This window comes from Camelina sativa, chromosome 3, assembly GCF_000633955.1.
Source record: "Camelina sativa cultivar DH55 chromosome 3, Cs, whole genome shotgun sequence".
NCBI lineage: Eukaryota > Viridiplantae > Streptophyta > Magnoliopsida > Brassicales > Brassicaceae > Camelina > Camelina sativa.
Genome location: NC_025687.1, coordinates 9,757,614 through 9,783,130, shown reverse-complemented (window position 1 = coordinate 9,783,130; position 25,517 = coordinate 9,757,614). Strand labels below are relative to the sequence as shown.

General features: G+C 34.4%; 4 protein-coding genes, 1 long non-coding RNA gene and 2 pseudogenes across 6 annotated transcripts; 5 read left to right on the top strand and 2 right to left on the bottom strand.

Annotated features, from left to right (window-relative positions):
* Window positions 1-917, top strand: LOC104778811 (the record flags this gene model as incomplete). Its single annotated transcript, XM_010503242.1, has 1 exon — window positions 1-917. A coding segment is annotated over one exon (681 nt), but the record flags the coding sequence as incomplete, so codon positions are not given.
* Window positions 1,186-2,199, top strand: LOC104776270. Its single transcript, XM_010500303.2, has 2 exons — window positions 1,186-1,383; window positions 1,810-2,199. The coding sequence occupies exons 1-2, from the start codon at window positions 1,262-1,264 to the stop codon at window positions 2,063-2,065; spliced, it is 378 nt and encodes a 125-aa protein (XP_010498605.1). The 5' UTR covers window positions 1,186-1,261; the 3' UTR covers window positions 2,066-2,199.
* On the top strand, window positions 2,803-4,033 carry LOC109130413 (annotated as a pseudogene).
* Window positions 12,251-14,806, top strand: LOC104776268 (annotated as a pseudogene).
* LOC104776269 lies at window positions 14,655-15,382 on the bottom strand. The gene is made up of 2 exons (XR_766118.2): window positions 15,267-15,382; window positions 14,655-15,016 (listed from the first exon to the last, which is right to left on the bottom strand). It is a non-coding gene; the product is annotated as an uncharacterized LOC104776269 (long non-coding RNA).
* On the top strand, window positions 18,493-20,081 carry LOC104776266 (bidirectional sugar transporter SWEET1). Of its 2 annotated transcripts, XM_010500301.2 has the most exons (6): window positions 18,493-18,650; window positions 18,766-18,802; window positions 18,943-19,038; window positions 19,129-19,408; window positions 19,503-19,622; window positions 19,724-20,081. In XM_010500301.2, the coding sequence occupies exons 1-6, from the start codon at window positions 18,617-18,619 to the stop codon at window positions 19,898-19,900; spliced, it is 744 nt and encodes a 247-aa protein (XP_010498603.1). In that variant the 5' UTR covers window positions 18,493-18,616; the 3' UTR covers window positions 19,901-20,081. The 2 variants fall into 2 exon arrangements, with proteins under 2 accessions (XP_010498603.1, XP_010498604.1); XM_010500302.2 differs by lacking the exon at window positions 18,766-18,802 and having other exon boundaries at window positions 18,515-18,650.
* LOC104776265 (scarecrow-like protein 1) lies at window positions 20,161-23,031 on the bottom strand. Its single transcript, XM_010500300.2, has 2 exons — window positions 22,731-23,031; window positions 20,161-22,198 (listed from the first exon to the last, which is right to left on the bottom strand). The coding sequence occupies exon 2, from the start codon at window positions 22,192-22,194 to the stop codon at window positions 20,407-20,409; it is 1,788 nt and encodes a 595-aa protein (XP_010498602.1). The 5' UTR covers window positions 22,195-22,198; window positions 22,731-23,031; the 3' UTR covers window positions 20,161-20,406.

Below are 25,517 nucleotides of genomic sequence, written 5' to 3'. Positions count from 1 at the left end.
ACCGCTTCTTCAATCTCTGTCTCGAAGGATAGATCTTTTTCCAACGATTTCTTGCGTGCTTGTTACCAAGAGAATTCACATGTTGCTCGGATCAATTCCTTACGTGAAGCTTCTCTATCCATGAAAACCACAAAACCAGGATATCCTAGCCGTATTGACTCCCCGGTTTTACCAAACCGGTATTTAACAACACCAAACAGAGCAAATGAAAATCCTAAAAGAGGATCCAATGGTTCTAAGAGAACTCGAGAGCCATCGCCAAACCATCGTTCATTGACACGACAAAAGAGCTTTCGTCAAGATCAAGAAAGAGTTGTTATGTCTGCTTCATCAAATTCTTTAACCAAGGGCAATTTCTTGAAATCTCCATCTCCAAGCAGGAGATATGAAGGCGCTTTCTTGAAATCACCATCTCCAAGCCGAAGATTTGGAATTGCGGCGGCTGATCTGACGGTAAACTCAGTGTCTTCTCGTGTAAGGAAAGATAGTATAGATCTATATGGTCCAAAGACTTGTTGTCATAAGAGCAATATATCAGAGACTCGGATTCATCGTATAAGTTCTAAGATCGACGAAACAATTATCAGAAAAGTAGTGACAAACCATAAGGAACCGGTGGTTCCAATGTATGAAGAAGTTGGCAATCCTTTGATTGATTTGGATTGCTTTATCTTTCTCTAAGGGGAAGCTTTTTATTTTGTTTGTTTGTTGATGATGTGTTTGTGTGAACAGATAGGTTCTGTATTTGCTTGTGATAACTTTTCTTTTTCGTTGTTGTGTGTTTATTATAGGTTTTGTGATGATCAACTAGATCAAAACTCTCATACTACTTACTTTTTTTTTCTTTCAAAAATTTACTTTTATTTGTATGCATTTGAAATAGTTTGGATTGAATACAGCTATGAAAGCTTATTATTGCCATGTTTTTTTTAATCATACTTTTAGTTTCAAATCTTTTAAACTCTTTTTTTTTTTTTGGGAATGCAATTATAAAGGTAAACCAAAAAACAAGATACAATGATACGCTGCCGTTTGGAACGTTGTTGTTTATTTAAAAGAAAACGCAGCGTTTTAGATTCTTGAAAGTCTTTCTTCTATTGGTAGACAAACAAAATTTTATTTCGATGTCTTATCCAAATTCAACCAATGAGCGAGCAGATATAAATTGCAATGCAACAACACTATCCCACTCCTATCTTCTATTAGTGTTTACCAATTTTTGTTACAACGGTTGCTTTTACATTTTCTTGGATTAACCACAATGGTACATTCACTCGTTCCTCTCTCACCGGCAGCTCATGCCGTCAGACTCTCCTCTCCTTCACCGCGGTCACTGCCGCAGGCTCCTCCCGTCGACCTTGAAGTTCCACCAGTTAATCGCAGGTGATCAAATAGATAATTGTTGGAAAAAATTATTCAAAGTCTATGAATGTTTATGCTTGTTTCTATATCAAAGCCAAATTGATGATAAATAGAGAGAATCGTAATATTTATATACACACTAGGTTGAATTTCTCAAGTTTTTTTTTGTGTTTTTGGTCAATTTACTGAAATTCATATCCGCAATGGTCGTCTGCCTGGTCCGGGTGATATCCATTATCCAAAACCACATTGCTCATCACCCAAAACACTCTTCTAAATCTTAACTTGTTTACCATTTGGCAAACGTAAACATAACAAATGTATTGAATGGTTTATATTTTATTATATGTATTTTTTACTTTTATAGAAAATATTGCAAAGCTGGTCAGACCGGTTGAACCGGGTCGACTTCTTTTCTATTCATACCCATAAACGATCTTTATGCAGAACAATTGTGCTGGGGCTAGGTGGGGCGCTATGGAGTTGGAACGCTTTGACCGCTAAGGAGGAGGCAATGGCAGCAGCTAGACGGCCGCCTCCGCCACCACCCAAGGAGAAGAAAGACCCAACCGTGAGCGGAGTTCAGGCCAAGGTATTGGCTAGCAAGAAGCGCAAAGAAGAAATGAAGGCTTCCATTGCTAAACTAAGAGAGAAAGGCAAACTTGTTGTTGAAGCGGAACCAAAGTCTTCTTCGTCGGAGTAGCAATAATTTAAACCCTTTCATTAATTTATCTGCCTACCACATTCATCCCTATGATGTTAATTCACACTACTGTATTTCAATTCCCTCTTATGGTGATTTTTAACGTGGTACCAAATCCAAAAGTATTCTAGCTTGTCTGAAGTAATCATTTAGACTAAATTATGTAGTAGTTAATCGTGAAAAACTTTTCAAAACTAAAATTTGGAAATCAGAATAATTCATAGCCGAAAACACATTTAAAAGTAGACGAAAACTAAGTTATGATGTATTCACTATTCAGTGACTTACGTTTGAGAATGGGTTTCTTGATGATGGCTCATGAGGTTCTGGCTGTTTTTGTAGTTGAACTCTTCATCAATAGGGTAAACTAGTTAAAAGACGACCAATCTTCTTCAAGTAATAATTCAGCTTTCAATCCTTCTTTTACTGCATGTCATTTTGTTTTGTTAATTGTAACATATTTTGAAAATTTTACGGGTAAGACAAAAAAAGAAATTTGTCATTTGTGCTTTTAATTTGGAGAAATCCCTAATATTTTTGTTTGAGATTTTTTTGGGATTTAATTAATTTATAAGATAACGTTAGAAGCCCTCGATAGAGATTAGAGAGATACAAAAGTGTTAAAATTCCATATCCTTAGACCGACTTGACTTGGACGTTTTCCCTTTTTGTGTTGTTTGTTGTGATTCCTAGCTTGATTTCGGATGCTCAGCTCGTGTGTGTATGAAGCCCTCGGAGGTCCTCCTCTGTATTTGATCAAATTAGAGAGAGAACGAGAAGAAGACAATGTTGTTGAAAAGACATCGCTCGAGTGATCAAAACCAAACAGTAAAAAGACATCGTCGCTCCAGTGAGGCATTGCTGCTACCACTCCATGTTGTAGAGCTCATCCTCGATAGGCTTCCTGTGAAATCTCTCCTAAGATTCAAGTCTGTATCTAACAAGTGGAAATCGACAATCGAGTCCCGGTGTTTCCAAGACAAACAGTTTCTCCGGCGTAAGCAATCAGGAAGTCCAGATGTCCTTTGCGTATCCATTGGTGATGGTTATTATAATATTAATAATAATGGTTATTATGAAGCAGCTCCAAGGGATACAGTTTTGTTGGGGTCTTCCGTAGTTTCTAAGGTCAGGCTCCCTATTTCAAACTTGATGCTCTGCCATGGTAGTTGTGATGGTCTTCTATGCAGTTACTGTTCTCACACTCCTAGTGTCGTGATCAATCCCGCCACGAGATGGCAACAAAGTTTTCCTCTTTCCAACTACCAATAGCTCTGCAACGACATGTTCGAAAAAAAGCAGTATGGCTACCCAATGCATAATCTTGGATTTGGCAAAGACAAGTTTAGGGGCACTTACAAGCCGGTATGGTTGTATAATTCATCCGAATTTGGACAAGAAAACGTTACAACTTGTGAAGTTTTCGATTTTAGCACAAACGTTTGGAGGTACGTGGTCCCTGCTTCTCCTTATAGGATAAGTGATGCCATTTCTCCTGTGCATTTAGATGGGTCACTTTACTGGCTCACCCTTTGCGAAGAAACCAAGGTGTTATCTTTCGATCTTCACACCGAAACTTTTCAAGTCATCTGTAAAGCTCCCTTTCCCCGCTCAAGTGAAACTTTCAGTTATCAAAACTACATCATGTGCATCCTCGACAATCGCTTGTGCATATCCGACAATAAGGAGCCAACCCATGTGATATGGTCGTTAGATTCTTCAGGCCGCAACAAGACATGGAAGAAACTGTGTTCCATAGATTACGCAAAAACTTTGTTTGGGGTGAAACCCATCCTCCAGTTGGCACCAATTGAAATTCTGGACGAGAATAAGTTATTGCTTCAAGATAGTGGTTCCTTGCTGATGCATGATCTCCATACCAAATCTTATGATTCACTCTTAGAACCTGAACCCATTGAATATCCTGTTTCTTATTTTCAAAGTTTATTTTCTGTTTCATCAAACTAATCACCTTGTTTTATTTGGCTACTTTTGTACCGACGTAATTTTTTAAAAACATTTTCTGCATTTGAATTTAACAATGGTTTTGTTTTAGGCTTCTAGTTGTCGATTTTTCTTAGGTTTTTTTGGCTTTGTTAATGCATGGTGTACCGTGTACGAGAGGATTGGAATTTGAAAAAATGTTATAAGAAGCGGTTCAAGAGAGACAAGTCAAAGTGACTTCACTGATATGGATGGAGTATGTGTAAATTCATTAAGGAATTGAAAGAGACGAAAAGACTTGTCACTGATGTTCAAAACCTTCACACACTCGAACTACATAAATATCAGAAAAAACTGTTAGTTTCTTTAAATGTTAGCACGTCACCGCTTTTTCTTCACACACTCGAAGAGATACATTAGCTCAAAAGGTCAAGAACAACAACTCAAGGCAGATCTCAAGCCGGTCCTAACGTTAGCGAGGCCTAAAGTTTTTTTTATATATAGTATTTTATAAGTATATATTAACTGTATCTATATGATACATATAATTAAAAATTTCAAAAACTGCCTATTCAAAGATTCAAACCCTCAACAAAGTACTTCTTCTCATACTACATAACCAACTCAACTAAGAAATTTTTTGTAAAGTAACCCAAATATATGTGGCCTAAAGCACATGCTTTAGCTGCTTTAGGGGTGGGCCGGACTCAAATTAAATGTTCAACCTTCACACACTCGAAGAAGAAAACAATGAATTCTGTCTATTAGTTTCTTAGGGATATATTATCTCAGGTTGAAGCTGTGGATGACAATGAATTGGCGGGGCGCTATGGAGTTGGAACGCTTTGACCGCTAAGGAGGATGCAATGGCAGCAGCTAGACGGCCGCCTACGCCACCACCCAAGGAGAAGAAAGACCCAACCGTGAGCGGAGTTGAGGCCAAGGTATGCTAAACTAAGAGAGAAAGGCAAACCTGTTGTTGAAGGGGAACCAAAGTCTTCTTCTTCGGAGTAGCAACAATTTAAACCCTTTCATTAATTCATCTGCCTACCTACCAAATTCATCCATATGGTGTTAATTCACACTACTGTATTTCATCCACTCTTATGGTGATTCCCTACGTGGTATCAAATCCAAAAGTATTCTAGCCTGTCTGAATTAATCATTTAGACTAAATAATGTAGTAGTTAATCGTGAAAAACTTTTCATAACTAAAATTTGGAAATCAGAATATGTGACTGAATAGAAACGATTATATTTAGCCACATATATAATTATAATTTCGGTTTACTTCATATTTCACATCATTGGTACAATTAATAAATAGTAGACCCGATCGTAATTATTTCTTTGGATTTTAATGGTTGAATAAATAATTATAATTTATTTACATTAACACTATTTCTTTTTGTAAAAAAATATTTTACAATTTTAAATTCTATATCTCGAACTTTAAATTGCATTTTCACCATCCAAGTTTTTGTATAGCTCTAATTGTTTTACAATAATCGCATTTATATTTCATGAAATAAATAGTGAAAATCAAATCACCATTTAATTTGCTATTGAAATCAAATAACATGTCTTCTATATGCTTTTATTTTAGTAATTGAAATCAATATTTGTTATTTGAGTAAGTTGAATTATTAACAGATACATTTATTAGATATGACTGAGTGATTTCGAACATGTAATAGCGGTAGCATATTTTTTCCTTAATAGAACAGATTCTGACTGATGTAAAAACAAAAAAAAACAAATTAGTATAGAGATATCTTGAATGTGTGAAGAAATTAAGTCCACACTAGTACTCAGGGAAGAAGCATAAAACAAAGGGGTCACGCCGGAACTTATTTCATGAAACAAAGGGTCTTTGCAATATCCTAATTATTTTTCAGTGAAAACGGAAGTACTAGTCTTGTGACAGAACTCCAAGTGCTGATATACTATTTTTGTTAGAAAAATCTGGTCTTCAGACATTCATGATCGAGGCGTGGTTTGAATGCATCATCACTAACCACATTCTGCGTTAATCCATAGTGCAAGCGATTCTTTCATTCATTTAACTCTGGGATATAAGCTCTATAATTCTCATCGTGATCCTCCAAATTCTCCTCCTTCTCGCTAGCATTACCACTATTATGTTGTTGTTGTGAGTTACTTTTGACATGACTCGTAGTAATAAGCATTGCTTCAACAGTCTTCTCTATTGTTCGCCTTAAAGCCGCTTCTTTCGTTGTTGTCTTCTTCTAGAAACGTCATTTTTCAGTATTTTAGTCGTTTTTCACTTCCCATTTCTGAGAAACGTCCTCCGTCTAATCTCTTCCGTACACACTCAATCATAGTGTTACTATATAAAGAGAGAGAGAGCTGTACGTGTATAATGCCTATAAACGATAAAGATTGTATTACGGAATCATCTTTGTAGCTTGCGCAACAAGTTAACAAAGATCTTGTCAATGTTAGTTGATACGATTGTGATTGAGATAGACAGAAAAATTGAGATACGATTGTGATCATATATTACATTGATTGTAATTAGATATTATAAGATTCTATTGTAGTCTATAAAAGCCATGTAAAGTACCATGGAATGATAGACAGAAAGATTCTTTCTATTGTCTACGATTCAATATATTCTTTAAGGGTTAGGGACTTGCGCAACAAATTAACATTGACCATATCTTTGTTAACTTGTTGCGCAAGCTACGGAGATGATTCCGTAATAGATTGAGACTATCTCTAGAGTCTAAACTACATATTTCATACCCATTTCACCAATAGAACCAAAACTACCCTTCTTCAATCTTTATCAGAAACAGAGACAAATCTATGGATTGTACTTCTTCTTCATTCATGAGATTGAGCACTACTGACGATCTCGGAAGAATGTTCAAGCAGCTCGACAAGAACCAAGACGGGCTCTTGACTCTCGACGAACTCTACTGGATTCTTGAGAAACTCGGTTGGGCCGAACACACCCCCGACGACGACGAGCTTGAAATTATCGTTCATCGTTGGAAAACAGAGCCTCGAGGCTCGATCTAAACGGATTCCTTCGGTCCTACCGCGACACCGTTTTAGATAGCGAAGGAACGAATACCAAAAATGGTGACGAAGATTTTGATGATTAACAAATAATTTGCTAACTACTTCCATTAGAATGGTGCTTTGACAACCGAGCTTTAAAATTTACCTCAGCACGTTTTCATTATACAAGGAGAGAAATAGAATGTAATGGTTCTGCCAACATCTTAGCAAACTTGGATGTATTGATAAAATTTTCTATTCTGAAGCTGTAATTCAGCCACTGTAGGCTACGTGACTCTTTTATGTAGTATTGACAATCTCCAATTAAATAAAGCTATCTTTTGAGGAAAAAATAAATAAAAAATTTACCCAATATATATAAAGATGAAGGATAAAGCTATAAAAATGGTGGCTTAAAAGTTTTTTAATTTGCAGAAAATCCAATAATCGCCGAATTATCTTTTCAAATAATTATCAAGATCTAATGGTCAAAAATATGTTTAGAGTATGAAAAACTATGTTAAATATATCTAGTGCTTGTGAATACTGGACATTTTAAAATAGTTTTTAAAATATGACTGTCGCTAAAAACAGATAAAGACAAATCAAATGTTTAAAAAAGTTATCCACATACTATAGAGAAAAAAATAAAAACAAATGCAAAGATCGACTATACTGTATATTTGTTTTGTAAAAAAAAGATATATAACATGTAATAAAATAGTAAAATAAAACTACTAAAAACTAAACAAAGGTAAAAAATCAAATCTTAAAAATCTTTTTTTTTTTACTAATCATATGTATAATAACTGTTTTTATAATAAATATATAGCAGTATAATGCGGATTTCTTATTTTTTTCTAAGGTAAAATATCGGATGATGAGGTTTTGAAGTTCAAAACAACTTAAGCAAAAGTTGCTCAGTTTTACATTGTGTGCCCCTATGCAACGACTTCCCTACTCGTTTGGAACAAGACAGTCTAACACTGAAAGGATTCGGAGACTATCGTTAGCTCAAATCTATTTTTTGGTATTTATAAGAATTTAATACGAAAAAATTGTAATAAAATTAAGAGATATTTGGAAAATTAGTACATTTTTGAAACATAATTGGTAATTTAGTACATTCACTATTTATAATTTGCAAAATAACAACCTTCAACTATTCACTAATATTTACATTACTTTCTAACCCTCAAAAATTTCTTTTATTTACAAGTATACCATTAAAATTAAATATTTTATTATTTTATTACATGACCCCTTGAATTTAATAATTAAAATACTAATCAAAATAAATTTATTTTCTAAAAAATTTTAGGTATATAAAATTTTATATTCTTGCATCTATTATTTGATATCCATTTTGTTTGATGATTTGTTTTTATTATGTAAAATAAAGTTCACAAATTTTTACCCATACAATCATTAAATATACAGATGCAATCCGTACAGTTTATTAAGTGTACAGGTAAATAATAATACATATATTTGAGGTGTACAGCTAGTTTAGTATACATATGTATATTAATATACACATTTTCATCCGTACAACTGATATAAAGTACATTAAATATGAATAAATTAAAAATATTTCTATTTTTGTATTTCCGTACACTAAATGAGCTGTACAGATCCAACTACCATTTTGTAATTTCACAATAATACATTCTACCCCACTTTCTCATCTATCTCACAACTCTTCTATTACACAAATAGTAAAACCTATCTAATTATCTAATTATAAATATTAAATGTACTAAAATCCAATTAAGTTTTAAAATTGTACCATTTTGCATAGAAACCCTAAAATTAAATACTGAACTGATCCATTCGTTAACCCAATAACCAAATATATAATTTGTTAGGACTTACCGATGGAAGACAACCTTTAAAATCTTTTCACGGTGGCTTTAATTCTACTACATTTAAAAATATTGAAAATAGTACATGATTTGGTGTGGAAGATTGTAAGCACAATCCTGGTCACCATAATGAACAAATAATTACTGAAAAAATGTTTGAATTAATAATATTTAGATAATAAATGGCAAGATTAACAATAACTGCACCTATAATGTATTTGTCCAACTAATCACATGTAAACCGTATATATAACATATTACTCAGTCCGTTCGTTTCTGTCTAATTCGTTAGTGATCTATATCATGTAAAATATATCATTAGCCACTCTATTACATCCTGAACATGAAATAAGGTTTAATGAACATCAAATCACACTATTTGTTATTGAAATTAAATAACATGTCCACTATATACTTTTATTTTAGTGATTGAAATCAATACTTGTTATTTGACTAAATTGAATTACCTAAATCATGACTCATTAGGCAAAAGAATTGTCATTACACCAAATTCTCAGTGGTCCGCATAATTATGAAATAAGGTTTAGTGAACATCAAATCACAATATTTGTTATTGAAATCAAATAGCATGGCTATATAATTTTATTTTAGTGATTGAAATCAATATTTGTTATTTGACTAACTTGAATTACTGGATTTCAAATAGTGACTGTGATAGCATCGGAAAGACTCGCGGCTCTCCACCGAAGCACGTTCTCTGCTGTCGTCGGTCTACTCCCCTTTGCATCTCGTCTTGTGAGGCAGGTGTGACTGTTGCAGTTCTCGTGGATGAGCAAAGATTCAATGTTGATTGGGTTGATTCAAATGGACATTTCAGGTTCGAGCACCATCCTCTCTTACTCTCTCTTATTCTATCTCTCTTCCATATAGATACTGATACTCACTACCTAAAAATCTTTTCAGGATTTTGAGAAAATCCAGGTTTCACGGTGTTCCATTGACTGATACTCACTACCTAAAAATCTTTTCAGGATTTTGAGAAAATCCAGGTTTCACTCATGAGGCAACAAAATTGTCATTACACCAAATTCTGAGTGGTCCGCATAATCATTCCTTTAGATATTAAATTCTTATTTCTCATAGATAAATTAATTGCATATGGTTGGAGTTATAATAGTAATTACAATTACCCGATTAAATAAATTACCAATGCAAAATTGTATACTCATAATATTAACTAGCAATTCCTTACGACGAATCAGATACATAAAAGTAAGGTTTCACTCTCTCTTTATTGGTCCACTTGGCAATGCAATTTTAACAAAAAAAAATATTTATATTAAAAGAAAAATTAAAAAAACAATTAATCTTCACATTTAACTCACATAATATAAAACTGAAATAATATAAATTCCTCCTATAAATTATGCATTAACTTTATTTCTCCACTAAATTGTATTAATCAATTGTATTAAAACAAAACAATAAATTAGAATTGTAACTCTCATTTTTCTAAATATAATTTTTCATCACTTCTCTTCCTATAAATACTAATTATTTTATTCTCTTAGTCTCTCACTCTTTCACTCTCCATCTTCTTCCACTATTCTCAAATCTCTTTTTTGTTTTGTTTTGTTTTGTGTTTTTTTTTTATTATTGTTGTTGTATGGGTTAAAAAAAATCAAATCAAATATCATTGTAAAAGCTTAGTTTTAGATTTTGTATGATATGTATATCTTATATTGTTTTTTTAAAATGTTTTAAAAGGTTTATCTCCATTGTCTATTTTTATATTAACATCTTATAAGTCATTATTTTCATACTTTCTTACAATATTCACCACATAATAAGATCATGAAGTTGAAATGATACATATCTAATTATCTATTATGTCTCCGGTTATCTCACATATTCATGTATCATTTTTAATAATTTATAAAGATCAATATAATTATCCATTTATAAAGTCTATTTTGTTTTGTAAAGTCTATCAACTCTATTTATAAAGTCTATTTTGTTGTGTGATCCAATTGATAAATCTGCAAAAATCAATATAATGTTTATTTTATTTATGATTTGAGATTTTTGAAAACAAAAAAGAACATAATGAAAAAATTGGTCATTGTGTTTTAATCAAAATGAAAAATGATCCAAAAAGGAAAAAAAAAAATTTTAAAAATACCATTTAACTAACTTCTTTAAAGATGAACCCATTAGTATGAAATCTAGCAATATAAATTAAATTGATGAGTGAAAAACAAAAACAAAAACCAAAAAGATATAAGTTATCCTTGGGGTTTTAAAAATTATTGAGATTGAAGTTCATATAATTTTATAAGAAAACTAATTTAGTTTGTCACTTCAAAATTAATATTTTCATTTTGAAATATTATGTGTGAGTGTTGAGTTTATATCAACAAACAACTAAATCATGTGAATTTTGATTGGGCCACTTGGTATTCCTTTTATTTTAAGTTATAACAAATGAAAATATTTATTTATAATTAACTCACTTTTAAAGGCATGTAACTCCATTTAACTCTACATTTAACTCAAATGTAACTCCTATCCAATAATTCTACATTAATTCATTCCTCCTACTAACTTATTTATCTTTCAGAGAAAATGTTTTTTGGTTAAAATTTTTATTATTATTTTGGTTAGCTAAACTTATAGTCATATATATATATATATATTGCTTTAAACTTTGAAATGAGAAATATTTTATACACAATAATTTTATATGTAGTTACTAAATTTTACAATGACATTAAGAAAAAATCTTTAAACCAGTTATTAACCACTATAAAACATGATAAACATAGATTCACTCATATTAGTAAATTTTTAAAATTTATATATATACATATATATATATATATCAATTTGTAATAATTATTTTTAGTATTTTGTTAATTTCGGTATAATAAATAACTATACCAAAAAATGTTGACACAAGTGTAAGGTTTAACTTGCACATTATTTCTATAAGAAATTTGAGATTCATATTTTAGTAGAAAAGAAAAAACAAAAATCATTCTTTAATGTTATTGTTAGTAAAAATTAAATAACAATATATTATTTTAACAAAATTTTAGAAATATAATAAAAGTTATTATGCATGCAACTACATATTGCATGGACTAATACCTAGTATTTTACAAAGATAAACATGTCTTATTCTTTCCATTGACCTTGATGCATCAAAATTGAAAATTCTTACAAAACAATTTTAAGAGCAAACGTGAACCTTTTTTTAACATCTCCTTCCGATTAGTCTGGGCCTTGTCATCCTAACTACTAAGCCCATACAAATCCTTTACATAAACGATACCGTTTTGGTAACACTAAAGGTTTATGATCTCGGTCGTCTTTTTGGCTCTTTGCAAGATCTACAAGCCTAAATAAAAATGCTGTAAACATTAACGAAGAAACAGTAAGTGAGAGAGAGAGATGGCGAGCTTAACTAGTAGTAGTAAGCCTAGAAACTTCGGTGCGTATAGTCACTACGCTACTCCCTGCACCCGCTCACAACCAGATTGGAGCTCTGTTTCTCGTCGTCTCTACCTTCTTCGTCACAAGGCTTTTCGATCAGTGGTTCTCGGAATCCTATTCCCTTACTCCGGCGACGATTGATCTCCGTCGTGCTTCTTCGAACTCCGTAATCGCGACTGATAACGGGATCCTACGGTGGCCGGAGCGAGGTTATGGTTCCCACCTTTCCCTGAAGATCTACGTTTATGATGAGAATGAGATCGACGGTCTCAAAGAGCTTTTGTACGGTAGGGATGGGAGTGTCAAAACAACCGCATGCTTGAAAGGTCAATGGGGATCTCAGGTGATTCATCTTTTTTTCGAATCTCTCAGTTTTTATGTTGTGAGCTTATCTTAATTTTACTTTGAAGTAACGGATTCAATCTGGAAATTTCTGGAATTAGTAATGTAGTGAGTGTGGATTTGTTAGCTACTTGATCGTATCTGCTGGTTTCGTTGTTTGAGGATGTGATTCTTATGATTTATTTTTGCCTTATGAATGTAATGATGATAGGTTAAGATTCACAAGTTGCTTTTGGAGTCCAATTATAGGACGATTAAGAAAGATGAAGCGGATTTGTTCTTTGTTCCAGCTTATGTTAAATGTGTGAGAATGTTGGGAGGTCTTAATGACAAGGAGATCAATCAGACCTATGTCAAGGTGAACCAAACCGTCGCTCAGCTGATTCAAATTGTAGATTCTGATGTTCTGTTTCAAACTACAATGATACAAATGTTTCACATTGTTCTCTGATCCACTAGATCTTGAGTCAAATGCCGTATTTCCGAAGATCCGGTGGTCGTGATCATATATTTGTTTTTCCAAGGTATACAAGTTATTTTTAATAGTTTACTTATGTGGAACTTAATTGATGAACTGTATTATGCTATCTTTGACATTACTTTGATTTGTTATGCTATTGTAGTGGTGCTGGAGCTCACTTGTTTAGATCCTGGTCAACATTTATTAACCGCTCGATTATACTCACTCCCGAGGTACTTAGCTTGCTCTCTTAGTCAAGAAGCTCTCTGCTGAGGAGTTTCCTGTATTTTGAAGAAGATTTGGTAGTAAATGGATAATGTGAAAGTTCTTTGCTCCATATATGTCTTTCTGACTTTCAGAATTTTTCATTGGAATGTTTGTATGAGTGGTTTCGAGTAAATTGAATTGTCTATATGCCTGCTTATGTAATCATTGAGCTAGGTTCTTAGAGTTTCAATTATTGTGGATGCAGGCTGACCGGACTGACAAGAAAGACACAACTGCCTTTAATACATGGAAAGATATAATCATACCAGGAAACGTCGACGATGCTATGACCAAAAATGGACAACCTGATGTTCAGCCTTTGCCTGTATCAAAGAGGAAGTATTTAGCAAACTATTTAGGTCGTGCGCAAGGGAAGGCTGGTAGGCTTAAATTGATAGAACTTTCAAAGCAATATCCTGATAAGGTTAGTCTCACATTTTTTTCTTCATAGACTCCTTGTCTATTTTGTCTTACACCATCAGCTATCTGCTTAAGCTTATCTATGTTCTTCGTTGTTTGTGAACAGTTGGAATGTCCAGACTTGAAGTTTAGCGGAACTGAAAAGTTTGGAAGGACGACATATTTTGAACATCTGAGAAACGCTAAGTTCTGCCTCGCTCCTCGCGGGGAATCATCATGGACACTTCGCTTTTATGAATCATTTTTTGTGGTCTGACCTCTTATCTCTCTACCCCCAACGTTGTTTAATTGCACTTTATAACTTGCGTTATGTACTTTAATTTTGTGTTTCTGATTGTTCAGGAATGTGTCCCGGTTCTTTTATCTGACCACGCCGAGCTGCCTTTCCAGAATGTCATCGAATATGCTCAAGTATCCATCAAATGGCCATCAACTCGAATAGGCACAGAGCTTCTTGACTACTTAGCTTCAATATCAGGTAACAATAAGTAATATCAGAACCGCTTTTTCTTTGACAGGATTTTAATGGATTTTTACTCAGACTCTTGAGATTTAAGAACTTTTTTCCTGGCATGTCTTTCAGATAGGGACATAGAAGGAATGATATCCCGAGGTCGGAAAATCAGATGTTTGTTTGTGTACGGTCCAGATTCCGCACCGTGCAGTGCGGTTAAAGGGATTCTATGGGAGCTTCAACGCAAAGTAAGACATTTACAGCAATCGACCGAGACGTTTTGGCTGCACAATGGCAGTTTTGTAAATAGAGAACTAGTCCAGTTCAGTGGCTGGAAACCTCCCATGCCTCTGCCGTGAGTGGTTTCTACATTCCACTAATCTCTTGTTTCTACGAAAATCAATGATACAGTTGAGTATAGTCTTTTTGTGAACTAGCTTATTTGTACATATACCACAAGAATTTATTTGACTAAAATTTGATAGAAGTAGTGAAACCGAGAAGGTTGATTGTTGTTTCCGGACTAGAGATGGGAATATGGAATTAGCCCTCGGTATTTGAGAGAATGCCTGCGAGAAACGATGTTTAATGATTACTGGATTCTTAAAGGTAGGTGATATCTCTGATCTGCTTCGAGTCATCGTAACTCAATGAGAGAGCATGGTTTGAAAAAGGTTCCTGGTGGCATCTCGATTCAAATTGGTAGCTGTGTCCTTGAATTTATCAGCAAGGACAGTATACACCAAGAAAGAAACATGATATAACATTTGTTAGAACTTTTGACTAAGCATTTCAAAGAAACTTGTGATGTGAAACTTATCACTAACTGAATGAATCAAAAGCGTATATCATGGGAGTGATCAAAGATTTAGCAGGTCCTTAACTGGCCACAACTGGTAAGTGTTCTCGTAGATAAAAGTAGAAGACAGAGTAATCTATTGGAGACTGCTGATGATTATTTACCTGAAGATTGATCTAGACGGATCAAAGGACACTGACTTTTGTTGGCCGACCTATGATTTGGCTGAACAGAAGGAACCATATAGATGAAAGAGTTGGTTGTCTAAGGAAGGAAAAAAGTTTTGTTACAGTAATCTACCGACAAGGAACCAATAACATAGTCCCACGAAACAGAGTCCCACACGGAAATCAGAATGCATCCAAAAATCTGTTTTCTTGGAGTGATCAGTGATGCAGCTTATCCAAAAAACAAGCCTCCGTGTATAAACAGCTCACCACAGCAAATAGGAACTTTCTGTTTTAGGAAACTAAAAAAGCTATGGCTATGGAACATTGAAGACGTGACATCTTCCTAACACATCTAGTTAGCTTTTGATTAATCGATAAGATTGTATTAAAAATGCTCATGGAAACATTCTCGTATGATTCAAATAGTTTGTTTGCTGCAATCTTTGGAAATCGGGCATACCAAAAGCATTAATAAGTATATGAGCTTAGGTGAATGGTTCCAAAGTTTCAGAGGACCTAACTTGTAACTCTGTGATGATTGGCGATGATGATAAGACTTATACTTTTGGTGGTTACTATAAGTCCATCAATACAAAAGGATCATAAGAAACTAGAAGCCAAAAGTAGGTAAGAAGAGTGCAAAGACATTATTACTATTATTACATTCGAAGGTGCTAAGTTTTCAAAGAAATGTAGTTAATTAAAGAGAGAGTTAGAAAGGTCGAGAAGAGAGCCCTACCTTTGAGGGCAAGCTAATATTTAAATTCCCCTACCTTTGAGGGCAAGTATGTATTAAATTCTGAGAAGTTTTTATCAATCTTTTCATAAAAATGTGTCCCCGATCGATGAATGTAAGTATATCATTGTCGTTTGATTCGATCATATCAAGAATAATACTCTTTAAACTTCGATCAAACATTACAATTTGATCTGTTGAATTGTTACATCAAGAATAAAGATAGAGCTAGAGAGATTGTGTATATTTATTGATCGTCTCTACTCGCTAGATAGTTTATTGGTTAGCAGGTTAGGTAGTAGAAGTTTCGTTTGATTACTTGCATTCCACAAACCTTCCTAAGCTATTTTTTTTTCTTGGCATTACAATGTTTATGTTGTGATTTCTTATCTGAGAATAAATAACCAAAATAAGTTGGACAAAAAAATACATAAAATATCAACTCTATAAGTTCTAACCAAAAAACAAACAAAATTTAAAAAAGAGGAGCAGGGAAGGTCGAATATGTCTGGAAAAGGAAAGAGATACGTGACAGGTGAAGAGTTGTGCCATGCCATGTGGTGCTGATACGAATCGTATCCATACGATGTCATCATTTTCACTTTCTTTTCTTTAAAAATATATTTATCTTTTCTTCAGTTCAGTCTTTTGCTTTCTCAATCATTGACGTGGGACTTAAACCGAACTTCATCAATCCTCTATTAATTATGGTGATAGTTTTTGTGTACCTATTACCAACTAACTAGCATTATCTAATAATTATCAGATAATTTGTGCCTACTTTGTGAAAGAACAATGTTATAACCTATTTATTGATTCACATCCAAATATTTCAAGCATATACATTCAAAATTCCGATTTAATCGTAAAGTTGTGAGATAAAAAAATTTAGATGAGGAGAACATAAACTGATAAGCGTAATCATGTTGAAGACTGAATTATATATCGGAGTCTTTCGTGCTAAATTTTGTTTTTGTCTTCGTATAATTAGATTACTTTGTTCTAGGTAATATGTATATATATCAGAATCTCAATAAATTTTTGATGTAGCCAACGACAAAAACAAACATGGGTGTTGATAAAAGTCTGTCATTTGATAAATGCGGAATAAGAATGTATCACAGATACATATATTGTTTTCGTTAACTATACATACATATTAGAAAAAATATCTAATGAACACGTTACACGAGAATAGCCAATTCCATGATTCTGTCCTACACAAACAAAAAACAACCAATTTGGTCATCTTCCTTAATCAAGGTAACTGCCGACGTTGATCCATTAACCTTAGCCAGTCACAGTCGAACCGACTCGAATATTTGTTGGTTTAAAATCCGGTTAAATTTAGCATAAACCAATATGTTCTTTGTCGAACATACCTAAGTACTCGTGGCGACTAGACAACATTCCAGCAAAGGCCACTCTACTAAATATATCATGTGGCTGTGGTTCAATGGTATATAATAGATTGAACTTTATTGAAACATTCACAATTTTTTAAAAAAGGAAAAATAGAAAATTAAGAAGCGAAAACATTACTCTAAAATAAATGTGGGGTCACCTGAACATTAATTTCGTTTTGCATTTTCACACATTAGAAACTTAAACATTTAACCATTTTCCAAATCTCACTATATAATTTTTTGTCTATGTAATATATGTTCTTTTGCAAGGGGGCAAAGGGTAAAATTAGAAACATTCAAATTTAAACGATATGTGAAAAGGTGAAATTTTTAACACGATGTTAAATTTAGAATCACTATGGTAAGTGAGATGCTTCCAAATGATTCGAACATAATACACATTAATGAATTTAATGTAAATTTGCTACCAATGTGGCTTTTAGTTCTTCTTATCAGTGACTTAACTATACAAGTTTGTTAGGTTTGGTTTCGCTGATGTAAAGTGTAACTAGAAACTTTCAAAGTATTGTATCCGGAATCTTTATCAACTGTTAAGGATGTCAAAACGTAACATATCAGGGGAAAGATCAACCACTCCACTAGCCCACTGTATGGCAGAAGATACAAGGCTCGAGCCTCGAGTCCACATATCAACGTCACGCTCAGAAACACTCTGCCTTGTTCAGTGGCTCAGAGATACTTTTTTAGTAACAAACAAAAAATAAAAATATGAAGAAAAAAAAAAGCTTTTGGAAGGTGTTGTTTATTACTACATTTTAATCCTATAAAACAATCTACAAAAGATGTCACTTCTCGAGGGCAAAACAAGTAATTGGTCATATAATTAGAAATTTGTATAGAAGAAATTAGGACTATTTGTTAATTTATCTCTTCTTTTTTTTTGGTCAAATGTTAATTTATCTCTAAACTTTACTTCTTAATCTTTTAAAAATCCAATAGTACTATTATTCATTAATATAATATACTTTTTTTTTTAATAATTTGTAATTTAGAATAGATGTTTCGCGGTGAAGCGGTTAAGCCACACGCAGAAGAATCTCGATATATAGCTGCTGATGAACACGCTTTGCCGATAGAAAACAACACTCAGCTCTCATCTTCTCTCACTTCTCTCTCGTTTTCTCTCTCAGCTTACAAACAAGAAAAAAGTGAAACACCTCACCACCTTTGAGATCAAAAAGATGAACATCGCTCACACCATCTTCGGCGTTTTCGGTAACTACCCATCTTCTCAAATCTCAACCCTCTCTCCATCTTTCTTTCTTTCTTCTTCCATGAGAAATCTCTGAGACTCTATATCGTATATTTTGTCGTTACTCTACTTTTACAGGAAATGCAACTGCTCTGTTTCTGTTCTTGGCTCCTTCGTACGTACTCACCTCATCATCATCTCTCTCCCTCTCTGTTATCTTTTCTCGTGAACAGATTTGTGTTTTTCTCAGTTTCTTTGGCTTGAATCTGTTGTTCTGTTCTGTATAACTCAAAGATTCCTCTTTTGTTCGTGAAGGATAACATTCAAGAGAATCATCAAGAACAAATCCACTGAACAATTCTCTGGTATCCCTTACCCAATGACTCTCCTCAACTGTCTCCTCTCCGCTTGGTAAAACCCCACTCCTTAATCCTAAACGTCCTTCCTTTGGAGTGATTCACTGATTCTGTTTTCTAAAATCCTCTGTTTTTTATTTTTCAGGTACGGACTTCCATTTGTGTCAAAAGACAACACACTTGTGAGCACTATCAATGGCACAGGAGCAGTCATCGAAACGATCTACGTGTTTATTTTCCTTATCTACGCACCGAAGAAGGAAAAAGTTAAGATCTTTGGTATCTTTAGCTGCGTCTTGGCCGTATTCGGAACCGTAGCTCTCGTCTCTCTTTTTGCTCTCCACGGGAACGCCAGAAAACTCTTCTGTGGTCTCGCTGCCACTGTTTTCTCCATCATCATGTACGCTTCTCCACTCTCCATCATGGTAAGCTATATCAAGATTGGGTCTTTTTTCAATTTTTGCTCTTTCTTCAGTGACTCGTTTTGTTGATTTTGTGTTTGGTTGATTTGATTTACAGAGATTGGTGATAAAAACGAAGAGTGTAGAGTTTATGCCATTCTTTTTGTCTCTCTTTGTGTTCCTCTGTGGTACTTCCTGGTTCGTCTATGGTCTTATCGGTCGTGACCCTTTTGTTGCAGTAAGTTTTACAGTTTCTTCCTTATTTTGTTTTGTAGCCTTTGGTAAAAATCGAAACTTGTTTTCTAAATCTTTAACGTTTTCTGTTAATGTTCTGTGAAGATCCCAAATGGGTTTGGATGTGCGTTAGGGACACTGCAGTTGATACTCTACTTCATCTACTGTGGAAACAAGGGTGAGAAATCTGGTGATGCTGAGAAGGATGAGAAGATGGTGGAGATGAAAGATGAAGAGAAGAAGCAAAACGTGGTCAATGGGAAGCAAGACCTGCAAGTTTGAAGCTTTTGAGGATGATTTGGTTCCAAGTGATTTCGTTTTAACTCTTCTTGGTTAGAGTTTTGCTTTTCTTCTTTTTCGTTTTGTTGGAATGTAAAAAATGATGCTGAAAACTGTAAGATTTCCTGATTCCCCTACTACTGATAACGATGTGATTGATTGAAGAACTTTGCCTTTGTGACTATTATGTGTTTATGCGACTATTGGGCTTAAAATTTAAAACTGAATAATTTACTAACATGTTAACACTTCAATCACACACGTCAACGAATGAGTAAGTAGGCTTTAGAACCAAAACTCTACTTTTACATAATAGAGAAAAAAGAAAGAAAAATCCATCCATAAGTGTTAAATTAGCTTAGTAACCTGTCTATGATCAACCTCTGATCTCTGGTTATAATACATGGAGATGAGTTAACCAGTTAAACAATAACACAAGACAACAGTAAAAACATAATATTTGTTTTATGAAAACTTAACGACTATATATATGCTATGTCACTCTTATCTTACCTCCAGGCTGAAGCAACGATTAAGCTTTTCTCCTCCCAGCAAAAATGGAGCTCACCCATTTCTTCTTTAAGCTTGTAGTTATTGCAATATTGTTGCTTTATGAGGTTCTGTATATTGTTTGTTACTCTAGAACTCATTGGTTTTGGATTGAATCCGGCCATCATCATCCTCGCTCTCCATTTTCCAGCAGCCTCGTATCTCTCAATCCGTTCTTCTCCTTCGCAAGCAACAATGTTGACTATGTCTCTAGCAAGGCACTGTCTTTCTACATTCATCCTCTCTTGGCTTTCTCTCGGAAGTGTCATGTCTAGAGAGTCAAAAACCGCTGAGTAGTACTCATAAGCCTCTACGAATCTGGAGAAGAACGGGGAAGTGTTTGTGTTCACGTCTTGCTCAACAACTGTGACAAGCTTCGGGTTCAAGCTTTTGACCATGTGGAGCAGCTCGTCCCGCTGGTTTACAGTTGTGACACTCTCGTCAGGCATGTGATGAAGTTGGAATGCAAAGTTGACAATTAAGGTTTCTCCTGGTTTGCAACCGAGTGTAGATGGAGAGACTATTGAAGTCTTTGAAGGCACTGCTTTGAATTTGAAAGATACTCCATGATCTTTAGCGAGTTGCTCGAGTCTTAAACCGATGATACTTAACCCTCCGATAGAGCGTTGGACTGATTCAGGGTCATCAATACCAGTTAACCTCAGGCGAGGACGTTTACCAGGTAACTCAGCAATGCTTCTTATCAGAGTCATGTACTGATTCCCTTGGTTTATATCGAAATCGATTATGTGCACTGCCTCTTCACCTTTGATTGCTTCAATGATCGCACCGTTAGCTGCTAAAAAACCGAACTTGAAACAAGGGCAGACTTCAAACAGGACTTGCATAGCTGCAAGCCTCTCATCCGAAGGAGGCTCTTTGCATTTCAATGCTCTGTAGATGAATTTTCCTGAAGCAGCCATTCTTGCAGCTAGACCTTCCACCATGTAAGCTGCGATTCTCTGAGAAGGGTCTCCTTGGATTGAAACAATCTGCCTAAGCTCATTTACCATTGACAAAGCTTCCTCTGATTTCCCTTCGGATAGTGCACGAGCACAAGATATCAAGATTTGCTTTGGAGTGGTTTGGGACACAACTTCTTTGCTACTTACATGAGAGTTGGAATCTGCAGATGATGATTCTTTAGGAGAGTCCTGATGCTGTTCGCTTTCGTTTTGGTAAGACCATTCATTGTCAATCTCCATCAGATTATCTATACCAACCATTTTATCATCTTCATCACCAAGTAGCGCTCTTTCAAGCTCTTGAATCTTTGATCTCATTTGCTCATCATCAAACTCCTCCACCACATCCATGCTCGGACTGTAAGAAACTGCTTGGTAATCTCCCAAAAGCCTTGTAGACGATGTAGAGGTTGAGTCAAACGGTAACTGAAACTCCATGGAGCATCCAAGAACCGGTCTTGACTGATAAGGAAATGAGTCCAAAGAGCCAAATGAGCTGACCGAGGCACCAGAGCCGATAGGGTGTTGTTGTACAAACTCATCTGTTGGCGAATCAAGAAAGTACTTCTCATAATTTTGACTTGGGTAAGAATCATCAGTCAGACAAGGGTTCTTGGACCTGTCTTGATCAAAGATTTGAGCAGAAGTGACACCACCAATGTTGTTAACATTCTCATTCAACGAGTAAAGCTTCGGGTTCCTATAAGAAGACGGCTCTGCTGACCTCACCAATGACATAATTCTCGCTTTGATATGTTCTCTAACCACAGTCTGTTCCACCATTCACCTGCAACCACAACGTTCCCCCTTACATGTTAGATTCTTAAAATGTCACACACAGAAACAACCTCAAACCACTGTGAGTCTGTGACTCTAACAAAAGCTTGTTGAATCATTCAAAAACAACCCAAGAGATATACTTCCTAAAGATTACGCCTTTTGTTACTAATTCATCATGGATAAAACCAATTATGGAGCTTCATGATGCAAATCTCAGAGATGATTCTCCAAAGCACAAACTGTCATCCAAAAATCCGTTTGAGAATTGCAAATAGTTATGAAACTCCTACCAAACCCATGTAAAGATTCTTCCTTTCATACCTACCAAATCTATGCAATTCTCAAGGGCATAGTCGATTAACCAAGAAATTTACTCTTATACTCGCAATTCAGAACAATCAGAGCATAAAGATCTATACTTCAATTGTAATATGACTGGTTTAAAACAACATAATCAACCAAGTTAAAGTATAGATTAGAGTTAAGGATAAAAAGGACCAGGAAACCAAAAAAAAGCTCGGATGATGAAGTCAAATTACCAGGAGAGATTAGAGAGAGAGAGCAAAAGGGTCGGTCGGTCGGTCGGTCTTTGGATTGAAGAGGATGCCCAAATGAAGAAATTGACAAGAAGAAATCTGATATATAAAAAAAACGTCTGAAAAGCCCTTAAAGGAAGAAACAAAAGCCTCAAAGGTTTGACCTTTTGGGTCTTACTGTTTACACAGAAGAAGACAGAAACGAGAGAGAGAGAGAGATAAATACACTTTGGTTTCTTTCTGATTTTTTTTCTGGTTTGTCTCTGTGTCTGTGGTCGTTGTTTTAAGATGTGTTTACTCTTTTTAAAGATTCATACTTTTAAAGACTCGTGTGGTGTTAGGTTTTTTACTTACTTGAACAAACAAACAAAAAAAAAGTTTCTGAAATGGAAGAAAAAAATATAGTAATTTTCAAAAAAAAAATTGGTCTGAATTTTTGTTTTTTTGTAAGAGGTACGAAACTTAAAATTTTCTTGGTAAAATAGCTTATGAGACTTTATAAAATTCTTTGAACTTTTCTAGCTGTACTGTTCCAGAAGGTAACTGAAATTAGTGATTAATAAAATTAAAGTATCTGACTTGGAAAAGGGAATTAGCAGTTCCGTGTCGGTTTTGGTTTCGATCAATATTTGTTGACCAGTTAATTTGTCACTCGGTTTTATTTATAGTAATATTTGGTTTACGACAGTATTAATTTTAGTATATAATGAGAAAAATACAAACCGTTGGATATGTCTGAGAAATAATATGACGGAAGCGATCGTGGGGTGACGAAGGTGCGTACGACAGTTCCCACTAATTGATATATATTGGATTAAATAAAAATATTTCACGATTTCATGCTGTTAGTGCAGTTTAACGTGTTGATTTTTTTGTGAAGTATTCAAACGCTCTCTCTTTTTTCTTTGTCAACTTTGAGAAAGTTACTTTTGTTTTGCCAAAAAAATACTGTTGTATTATCTGATCTCATTTACTACTAATTCCAAAACAAAACAAAATTCAAGGAGAACAAAGAAAAAATGGAGTTGAATACCACTTTTTCAATTTCCTTTTTCCTGTTTACGGTAAAATGTCAAAAAAAAGAAAACACTACACCAAAGCTTAGGATTAGTTCTTCTTAATTTTGTACCGATTAAGAGATATTGAACATGTTCGTTAAGTTACCGCAGCAACCACATCCTGCAATTAAAAATATAAAGGTTGCCGGAGTTTAAAACAAGTTGTCGCTTCCATTAAATCCTTGAAATGAATCGCCGCTTCCGTTAAAACAAGTCGCAGCGGCAGTGTAACTATCGCTTGTTTTTCATAGCGATATATGATACATCAGTATTCTCCGTAAAAGTAGCCGCAGCGGCAGTTTTGATGTTTATGTGGTCATGTTAACATTTAAATTTTGGCCGCCGGAAGGAGACGCAGCGGCAACGTAACGAACATGCTCATTGAGCCTGTTCGTTAAGTTGCCGCAGCAACCACATCCTGCAACTAAAAATATAAAGGTTGCCGGAGTTTAAAACAAGTTGTCGCTTCCATTAAATCTTTGAAATGAATCGTCGCTTCCGTTAAAACAAGTCGCAGCGGCAGTGTAACTATCGCTTGTTTTTCATGGCGATATAGGATACACCGGTATTCTCCGTAAAAGTAGCCGCAACGGCAGTTTTGACGTTTATGTGGTCATGTTAACATTTAAATTTTGGCCGTCGGAAGAAGACGCAGCGGCAACGTAACGAACATGCTCATTATAGGTTCGGTCATTCGGTGTAATTAGTTTGATTTGATAACTGTGAATGCACAACAGCAATTTAGGTTGATGAACACTGATCTTATCTTGCATATATTTGTTATGTGTAAGTGTAACGAATATGTTTTAAAATATGTTATTTACGGAAGTCCTTTTTTCCCCTGCAATAGCTTAATTATTTAGTGACTTACACACACAATTGAGGTTGAGCGATTGTTTATAAATACAAGTTTCCAAAGTTTAGTGGGACATAAAAAGTCTCCAAGGTAAAATGATTGTTTACCAAGTAATAATGATCATTAAATAATGTGTAAAGAATCTAATCACAAATTTTTAATCTTATTTAACAAGGAATCTTGTTGTGTTATTTAAAATATGGTGAACAATAATAGAGGATACTAAAACATTTGACGCAGAGTCTTTATCAACCCTTATCCTCGCAATACCCACATAAGAGACCTCTCTCTCTCTCTCTCTCTCTCTCTCTCTCTCTCTCTTAATCTTATCCACTACGTAATTTCTATTTTTATTTGTTACAAAGAAAACCTTATATCTCATGTTTACTCGAAGTACATTTACAATATGGATTTAACCTCACGAACAATATTTTATATATTCAACCATTATGCAAAAAACAAAATTCCAAAAGGAAAAGTGTACAACTCACTGAATAAAGGTGCTTTCGTATGCTATAATGTTTACCAATTACCATATTGGAGGAATTAATTCAAATGGAAGTTTCTGTAAACAAATGATGTTATTTACTAGCTAGTTGGTTGTTGCTGTTTTTTTGTTCTTTTGACGAAGTATTAAAGTGTGAATGGAATAAATCATCTGCATTGTAACAAAAAGCCTCCAACAAATTAAGCTTTTCATCACTTAATTCGCTAAACTTCCTATCCATGTATATTTCTTTTATATGTAAGAAAACTGTAAAAAAATTACAAGTCAAATCGCTAATAATTGCTCAAGTGAAACGGATGGTACATATGTTTTGATCTATACCCTATTAAGAAAATATTATCTCAAAGAAGTGGGATTGTTTGGTCCTA